Here is a 10277-nt window from a genome sequence, read left to right as displayed (position 1 = left end):
GTATCTGTGTTCAAACATTCTATTAGCTGCCCGCCTCTATTCTTCAGTCTGGCTGTCTTAAGAAGGCTCTGATTTGCAACACTCAGTAATGTTATCTTGGAACTTTATCTTTTGAACATGATGTTTTTCCAGTACATACATGTGTCTGTGACACACTTATGGATTGCATGTTCTGGCTCCTCTTGAATCATTGCTATTTTTTCTTCTGTGGTTTAATATACTTTATTGAGACTATTATATTTCTGGGTTAAAGTCATGAACTCAGCATTTAACATTTTGGAATTAAAGCTACAACACACTTCTTAATGTGCCAGTAAGCACTGCAGCTTAACCACTTAGCTACTTACGGTTTCTTTAATCCTTTGTGGGCGTTTGGTGGGATAGCTCATTCACATTGAGATACACTGAAGGCAACCATTGTACAACGTTCCATTCTTAAAATCTATCAGGTGACAAAAAACATTAATATGCTTGTTGTTCCTCAGTTTGTAAACCATTTGTTGTTTTGGGGCTGTGAGAAAGCTCGACTCCATAATGAGATGACATAATAGCTCTGTTTGATGTGTCGGCAGTAACGCAAGTTGAACAGAGCCTTTGTTGATATTGGATCCTTCATCTGTCACATTCTCACTAGTCGACGTCTCTAAAATGACCTTCGGCAATTTCTTTGAATATTGCATACTTTTTTTTTTTTTTATGAGGTGGAAAAAGCATTGACTATAGTCAAGTTCTAACTTGTGTCATTGCTTAAACTGTCAGGCACAAACGAAATGTTCTCAAAACATACCCGAAAGAGGCACCTATCTGACTTGTTAAGGATGCCTTAAGGAGTGCTTTCAGAAAAAGAAGTGAGGCTACATCTGAAGAGTCCACACCTCTATTTTGTCAAAAAACAAAATAAATCCAATAACCAGGTGTACATTCAGATGTATTGTGGAGAAATGAAGGTGTAACCATTAAAGACCAAAGTCATGCCAACTTCATATTTATTCCATTTTTGTAAGAGCAATAGTAAATCAGTAATACATGCATTCGACATTGTGGTGATTTTTTTTTTCTTGTGGGAGGTCCACAGTCCTATACAAGATAAGACCAGATGAAATTAATCTTTATTGTCATTGCACAAATCACACATCAGTATGACAACAGCACAACGAAATTCCTCCCTCAAACACAGTCTTTCATTGTTCCGCTTCAGTGCAAACACACTGACAAAGAAGTTATTGTCCATTTATATTGATGAGGGTTTTTTTTTAAGAATAAATACATACTTCATCATGCTGACCTTGACTTTTGCTGCTTTTTAATCTTCTTCCAGACACCCCAAAGGCCCAAATGTTCACTGCTGTGGTCATCAAGCCTACAACATTAATGACCCATGCAAAAACCCTGTATGACCTGAGTGCACTGGATCATCATGCGACTCATGTGCGCTGCTTTGGCTCTGTTCTGCAAAACCAACACATATGTTGTGTTATAAATAATCCTGGAAATTACATGTTTATGTTGTCATCAAGCTGCAAAGTAAGAAAACCCTTGATGGTTCCATACAAATCCCATCCACGTTTGTTTCACATTTAGTTAGAAATGGCATCAGTCATTTATCCATTTTTTCCTCATTTTTTAGATGACTTGTTTTGTTGTTCTGATGAAGTTCATCATCATCCTGAATCCACAAAATATGCGCAAATTAATCTATCAGATGTTTATAACCACCTTTTTGCAATAAGGTAGTGTATGAGAATGCAATTTCTATTGGAAGGTTAGGGGTTGCAAATTCATGATCTTGCTAATATTCAATGGTTTTGCATTTTGTTCAAACAAAAAAATGGTGTCCTGTATGTCTTATTAAAATGATTGGACACATCAGTTTTATCATCATATGAATTTTTTATGAATTTTATTTGTATCATTCATAAAAATATTGACTGTGTGCTTTAAAGGCAAGTCTGCTGCTCTGGTGAGGACAAAGACGTGCTCTACTCTGCCAAGCCAGGATTCAGATGCTGTCTTTTTCACATTGGAAACATTTGTCATTTGTCTGTTAACAGCCTGAATGAGAAACATCTTTGCAATGAAAGTGAGTTTTTATTTTATCAGTCTATAGTCTCAAAAAAATCCTGATAATAATTACAACTCGACAACATTCCACAAACTGAATTATGGAGACGTTTTTTTTTTGGTATTTAATTTTTTTTAAATTGGCGTTAGCACGGATTTGGCAGATCTTACATCACTTGATCTGCAGTAAACGGCGGCAGTATGGTGTTAGAGTGTACATTAGTTAAACTGTAATCTGTGCGGTTGCTGTTAAAGTGCTGTTAAGTATTCACATCTTTCCCACAGGAATATTAGACAAGGTCAGCTGGTTGCATTGTGGCCGGCATGATGACAAGAAACCCCACAAGAGGAAGTCCAGTCATCACTTGTGCTGCGGTCGAAAGCAGTTTGACTCCAGGACTCATCAGTGTTGTCAGAATGATACATGCATACAAAGTGATATGTATGATGTGTGCATGATTCATAGTAGGGTGTTAAATTGTTGTGAAACATTGTTTCAATGAACAATGAGAGATCATCGGCATTAAGGAGGAAGTAGTACAAAAAAAAGCCTCTTTCGCAGACAATTTGCTAGTTTGATGATTTGCTAAATGATGCATTGTCCTCCAAAAATAAAATAATAAGCACTGCAAATTTTATTTTGGACAAACACGTTCATAAAATCAAGTTAATTTCATTGCAATGTTTTAACGTTCCTGAAGATCAAAAGACTGATAAAATTTTTGGTGTAAAAGTGGAGGCGAATACTATTTTTTTACTTTACATTTTTTTTTCTTCCTTGTGTTATGTCATAGTTTAGGGTACACTGGGACCTAGAAAGTGTATCTCCATACGCTGTCGTCGGAGCTGGACTCTGTGTGCATTTGACGTAATTACATCAATGCGTGGACATCCACGGATTTCAATTTCACAACCTGCAAAACTACTTGTCAGAGCAGTGAGTCGTATTGTATTTTTCTATCATTAATCTGTCAGGAATGTGGCGAATCAGAAGAATTTGTTATATTCAGTTGAAATTCTCATAGAGGTTATAGATTTCTATGAGAGACGTGTGTGACACTGTATAACACATCAATGAACATCACAACTAATCCAGACGCTCAGTTGCAAACTTCACGAATACAGATGATTCTTGCTATTCTTGGAAGATTGGCAGCCAAAATGATGTTCCACGAATATCAGAAATGTCACGCCCATTTTAGAACTATATTCCGATGCATTACGTCACTTATAGAACAAGGAATAAGGAATATAAGGAATAAGAAATGTGGCAGGAATGACGAAAAAGTGCTATTGGTAACTCATTGTGCAAATGTGTAAACGCATTTAAGTGTAGAATGTGAATGTAGACAACTGCCTTTCATTTTTTTCACACTTAAATACATTTATTAACAAAAAAATTATACATTTACCACTAACTCTTTGCTGCAAAGAAAATTGGTTAATAAAATAATATGTGTAAATCCGTCAAATAATATGCGAAGCTTGAAGGGAAAATAATTTTTTTTAGTAGTAGTAGGAGGATCACAAGCTGTAAAACTTCCAAACTGTATAAATAGGTTTACATCAATAGATAAATAGATAAAAGGGTATGAAACTTCAGACTAAATTTGTATTTGTGAAAGATTTCCTGTCGCAGTATAAATTATTGGACATACTTAACAAAATGTTGGCTTCCAAGGAGGCGATGAGTCGACTATTAGTGGCTGTCGCACTCACAAAGGAGGTGGTGCTGATATTTTGTGACTATTTTTCAGAAAAGAAAATGTGCTTTAAACTTGTACAATGAAAATAAAAATCTTTTCTATTCTATCAATGTCTGTTTTGTTTTTGAACACACATTGGCTTGTTTGCCTGTATGAAACTGCCCTCTCTGTGTTGTTTCTCTTAGTAAAAATAGAGGATGAAATGTTTTGCAATAGGGCTCCAGGTCGGGGTCACACAGTGGTGCAGTGGTTGACGCTCTCACCTCAGATCACTGGGCCAGGGCCGGGGGCCATAGGTTGGTGACTCATAAAAGAAAAGTAAAGACCGATTATTGAGCTGGTGATGAGCAGTGAGCGTAGACAAACATCATTAAAGTTTCCCCTGCACTGTCAAGAATACCCCCCCCACACACACACACACACACACACAAATTTAAAAAAAATAACCCACCAAAACACCTATGGAGGAGAACTGTGTTGTTTTGTAGAACGTATATATGCAATACTTGTTAGATGAGATTGGACTGAGAAAAAGAAATTAACTTGACTAACATTTGTCTCTGCTCTATCACTTGTTTACTGATGGTATCAAACAACTGTGCAAATACTGCTTCTCTACTTGGGTCTATTTAGCACACTGAATCGCTCCACAGACTTCAAAGCAGACAGACAGTCTGCAGCTTTGAGGCAATGGGGAGAAATCCGTCATGCTGCTGTCCGTCCCTGATCCCCAGTCGGGAGACACTTCAGTTCTACCTGCTCGGTGTCCTCATTGCTCTTTATATGCTGGTTGGTGCCGCCATTTTCTCCTCACTGGAGAGACCAGCAGAGATCCAGGCTCACCGTCTCTGGGAACACAGGCTGATGAACTTTAGCCATGAATATAATGTCAGCTGTGAAGAACTAAAATCACTGTTGCTTTATTACGAGGAAGCCAGGACGGCAGGTATCCGGACAGAACGAAGCAGAGCCTTGTGGGACGTCCCAGGTGCTTTTTACTTTGTGGGAACAGTCGTCTCTACTATTGGTAAGTCAACAAGGAAAACCATCCTGTGGATCCAGTGTCAGTAGCTCTGTAATAATTGACGCTACGATGAAACCTAAATGTTTGCAATTCAAACAGTAGAAAATTTTACATTGCATATCTGTCAATTTTCAATCTGAAAAATAACTTTAGTTAAGAGTAAGAGGGTGGGACAAGTCTGTTATTTCTCTACTTGCATGTTTCCCCCTTATTTTTCTTCATCTCGTATACCAGTGAATGTTGCACTGTTCAAATCGAGAATGACTCACTGCGTAATTCCTGAGAAGTGTCAGTCGGTTACTGTATCTCCAATAAGGCTGCACAGACAACTAGTCCACGGACAACTCGTCTACAAAACTACAAGCCTGGATGATTCGTCCATGTGTTCCCGGACAGCTCATCCACAACAGATTCTTTCAGCATTATTGATTTGAAGGATTTTAAAGTATATTTGACACATTCGCAAAGATTGTTTAGTATATTTGACACAAAAACACAAGACATGTAATTCATTATGAAGCAGTCTTTAGAGGAAGGGTGAGACCTGAGGTGGGATCAGTCCAGTGAAGGTGTGAGGGAGGTATGATGAGCTAAATTTGAGCAATTCTAAACAGAACCAAAGCCATATACTAAAGATATATAGACATCTACTAGATATATAAAAAATATATAAAATATCACTTGGAAAGAACAATATGTTACAGAACATTGTACAGGATTTAGTTTTCTCAAATAATTTCTGAAATCTCATTCGCGGATCAGTTGTCCACTGAGGGTGTTGTCCGTGGTTGGACAAGTGATGAGGGAAGGTAGCAGTTATATTGGACAATGGAGGTATTAGAGACAGATGAAAAGAATAACACATCAAAGAAGATTCATGGATGTGATGAAGGAAGATATGTAGATAGCTAGTGTCACAGCAGTGGAGGCCCGTGGTAGTGTGGGATGGACTGTGGTGACCTGAGAAGGAAGCCGCTGAAAGATGAATGTGGAGCAAACATCCAGCTTTGAAAACAGCTGACTACCACTAGGGTGAATGAAGTGCCTTGCACCTTGAACCCGACACCCAGACTCAATTCATCCGGCTGCCGCTGTGGACCTCACATGAAACAGACTGAATACAAACAAATGAGATCGGAGCTATAGTTTTGCTTTTCCAATTGAAGAAAGCACACAGCCACAGCCATTTTTGACCATGCCGCACCATTAGACACAAATGAGCCAATAATAATGATTGAACGCATGAGTCTGCATTGATTTTAGGTTCAGGAGAGTCTCACCATGTTAAATGTACCTATAGAGGACAAACAAGACGGGGGAAAAAGACCCGCCGCATCTCTCTTTAAAATCAATTTACAACCCTGCTGTTTTCTCCTCTATCTTTGGAGACTTCCTGTCACTGTGGAAACTGCAGGACAGGCTGCTGCTATTCTGGATCAATTTCCGTTCTACAACAACCTTTGAATATCCTGTCCACAGTCGTTTAGACATGTAATGATACCTCAGGGTTATGAGATATGGAACACAACTCCCACACACATTTTTGTTTTCCCATGCTGAATAGAAGACAATTCCTAAAGATTTTCGATTTCTAAGTTGGGTTCCTTCACTAATATGCTGCTTTTCTACTCTGATTTCCAGGATAGTATCCTAAGTTGAATTTAACTGAAGCTCAATGTCTTGTGAAGCTAAATTGTTGAACATGGTTGGCGTCCATACCAGTATCAATATGAACTTGACTGACTTTACTCTGACATTTAATCAACTGATGATCTAAGTGGACCAAAATAGTGATACAAAGCATTTATCACAAAGTTGACAATTCTGGAGGATCCAAAGAAGATGGAGAATGAATGAATTTAAATGAAGGTAGACTGGAAACTCAGTTAAAAATAGGTAACTAAAACAATTAGAGGGCTTTTGGACCGACTGACATTTGATAGGTTAGCACATGTTAATGTTGAGCACTTAATATACCCGATTGCTGGCAAATTAATAATAAATCAATAAGGATTGTAAGAGGAAAACTATCAGTGTGTGCACACAAATATGTTTTTGCTTCAATGAGTCACAGAGATGTCTGACTTGTCCATCGGCCCAAAATGCTGGACAGGACAAACCAGAAAATATTAACATTGAATCATACTTTATTTATATAGCACTTTTCATACAACAAAAAATTGCAACACAAAGTGCTTCATATAAAATAGCAAAAATATAGAATAAAATAAAAACACGTACACGAACACACACACACACACACACACACACACACACACACACACACACACACACACACACACACACACACACACACACACACACACACACACACACACACACACACACACACACCACCACCACCACCACTACCACCACCAACCCAAGTCATTTAGTTGGATTAAAGCCAGTTTTTCAAAAATTTTGCTTAAAATAGGTAAGTTGGATACTGGTCGGTAGGCTTCACCACCGCCGTTTATAAAGGCAGCAGGGAAAACACTCGTCTGAAGAGAGTAATTCATGATGTTACAGTAAGAAGCTCAAACTCAAAGAACCCATAGAATGTTTTTAAAAATGGTGTGGGAATCGGCTCTAAAAGGCAGGTTGTGGGGCTAACTTGGGAGAAAACCAAGTGTCTTGGTGTCAACAAGGACAAAACTCTCCAGTGTCTCCTCTAATAAAAGCAATACTTCAGAATCCTCCAAAGTAGCTTATTGAGATAAAATACCAGTTCTTATAGCATCAATTATACTTCTGAAGCTTTGAAGGTCTGCAAAGTCCCCACAATAAGCGTCTGTTAAAATCCTGAAGGACTTATTCAAATCTGTAATAATTAAAAGATCAATGGTGGAGAAGAGAAATCTAGGATTTTTTAGGATTGTTTTTTATTATCTGAAATAAGTTTAGAAAAATTTGATTTCTTGATTGTTTGACTTTATCGTTGGAGATTTTGAGTTGTTGACAGAAGACTTGATGGTGAATGATTCATTTAGTTTTCCGCCATTTCCTTTCTGCACTCCTGCATTGCCTCTTGCAGGAGTGCCTCTAGACTCAGTGCCTCCACTGAGTCTAGAGGCTTGTCATGCATTTACGGTTTAATTTATTTACAACAAAAAAAAAAAAATCACAGGATGCAGGTGAAATGTCAGCAGGAGTGCACTGTAAAATTTGCATTGAATTAGCTGCCACTTCAGAAGTAAGATAGCGTTTCCTCACCGTTCTCACAGGGGCTTGACTAAAAGTAGTAATGTTAAAAAAGACACAGGCCCCATGGTGGGGTATAACTATGAGCCAAAATAAACCACTACACCACATAAAGGGCAAGACGGCTGCATGACCGGACATGAAACACACAGAACCGTAAAAATCCTAAGAATCATTAAAATGTAAAATGAGCTAAATTCACGTCAGTTAATCCGGAACAACGTAATCTATTTTGAGATATATTTCCCCTGACCTTCCTGAAGGATCAAATGGATGAAACTGCAGGAAGACCAAAGAAGGTGAGTGCAACATTTAAAGGAAAGGCTCTGCTTAAAAACAGGAACATCGTTCTGTAATTAGTGTGAGAAAAGTAAAAAGTGTGTGGGAAAAAAAAAAAGATTTCATTCATCACAGCCGGAGGCTTTACGCAGGGGGAAGGTCATCAAGTCAACATTAAATAGGTTTCCTTTTTTTTTTTTTAACAATGGCGCTTGTGGCTAATCCTGTCATTATATTAATAAATGAACAAAAGGGAGACAGGATAGGAAGATCGCTCCATCACGGGTACCTCAAAGTAGGATTTTCAAAGGTCGTCACATCAGGAAAACTTAAAGGAAGCAGCTTCTTGTCATTTACTTGCTGGGAATTAATGCATATTAAGACTTTGAACACATTTCATTTATGGGAAATAGATAGTTTTCAAAAAGTATACTGTAGACAAGTTGAAAAGAGTGGGGTGGACCCCTCCTGGGGGCTTCGGGGGGGTCGAGCAGTAGAAAAACCAACAAAAACTGTGAAGAAGTGATGTTTTTCTCTTTGATTTTTCAGAAGAGACCATGTCAGGAACTGAAATGAACAATTCTCTTTTTGCAGCGACGATATGACATGATATGAGTCTGGACTCACTGACGTCTCCTGTTCTGTTCCTCACAGGATTCGGAGTGACAGCACCGTCCACCGTGCTGGGGAAGGTCTTACTCGTTTTTTATGGTTTGCTGGGCTGCTCGGGAGCAATACTCTTTTTCAATCTATTCCTTGAGAGAGTCATCGTGTTGCTCAGCCTCCTGATATTCTGGTGCCACACGAGAAGAAGCAGACACAGTCGGCCAAAGGACAGAAACAACGAAAGTAACAGAAAAGAGGACTGGAAACCGTCGGTCTATCTCGTCACGCTGTTACTTTTTCTTGCCGTTATGCTGGTTGCATGCGGTGCTGCCTCGCTCTATTCGGTAATGGAGGGGTGGACATACTTGGAGTCACTGTATTTCTGCTTTGTAGCATTCAGTACTGTGGGCTTTGGGGACTTTGTAAGCAGTCAGAGAAAACACCATGAGAAGACTTGGGCATACCAGGTTGCCAACTGTCTTCTTATGCTTCTGGGAGTGTGCTGCACTTACTCCCTCTTTAATGCCATCGCTGTGATTATGAAACAAGGACTAAACTGGATCCTGAGGACACTGATTTGGATATATAATCACATGCAACACCACCGGCTGCAATCCAGAACTTTGCTCAAACTTTGTTTTTCTGACTCTGAGCCACCAGCTCGTCCTCTGGAAGATGAAACTCCACATCGACAGCAACAGCAAGCAGCGTCCTGCTCGGGCCATAGCATGTTGTGGCGATCATGCGTTCCCAGTGCCTTTGGTAAATGCCTCTGTGATGAAGCTAAAGTAGAAACAGTATGCCATAATAGCAAAGATGAAGAAGATTTTGGAATACAGGAACAGGGTGATGGTCCGTATGAGAGGAATTCAGTCTATGCTAAACCACTTCCTGGCTGGCTGAGTTAAAGTATGACTTCATTTTAAAGATTTAGCATTTTTTTTGCGTGTTATTTCAGGCATGTAGGCTCTTCCGATCATTGTGAAGCAGAATTCATCAAAGCGTTGGATTGTTCAGCCACTAATGGGGAACGTGAGCTGGGTTTTAGACCGTCGTGAGACAGGTTAGTTTTGCCCTATTGATGATGTGTTGTTGCAGTAGTAGTGCTCTTGTAAATGAGTTGCAGGCAAGTCACAAGTATCAGTGTCAAAATGTACCTGTCCAATATTGAGAAAATGTTCAATTCCAGGTAACTTATATTTAAAAGTTTTGATTCTTTAGCGAGTTGTTGTCTCCCGGTGAGGTAGAGACTGGAAGTGGTCAGGACAGTGAAGGAGTGAAGAATTCTGATGTCGACAATAATGCAATGTAGATAACGCTTCAGACTTCAAACCTGATGAGGTGACTGTCTTTCACCTTGCATTCCTTTGTTTGTTTTTGGGAGTTGTCATGTTGGT

At 39.0% G+C, this 10277-nt stretch overlaps 1 protein-coding gene across 1 annotated transcript; it reads left to right on the top strand.

The window, feature by feature from the left end:
- Window positions 1-4457: 4457 nt before the first annotated feature.
- LOC308137372 (potassium channel subfamily K member 13) lies at window positions 4458-9788 on the top strand (the record flags this gene model as incomplete). The annotated part of the gene is made up of 2 exons (XM_080506032.1): window positions 4458-4794; window positions 8929-9788. 2 exons carry the CDS (start codon window positions 4458-4460, stop codon window positions 9786-9788), a joined length of 1197 nt encoding a protein of 398 aa, XP_080362158.1.
- Window positions 9789-10277: the final 489 nt, after the last annotated feature.

The sequence above is a fragment of the Blennius ocellaris genome (assembly GCF_963422515.1).
Source record: "Blennius ocellaris genome assembly, chromosome: 2".
In the NCBI taxonomy this organism is placed as follows: Eukaryota; Metazoa; Chordata; class Actinopteri; order Blenniiformes; family Blenniidae; genus Blennius; species Blennius ocellaris.
Note: the sequence above shows the minus strand (reverse complement) of the source record. Positions and strands in the feature narration are given on the sequence as shown.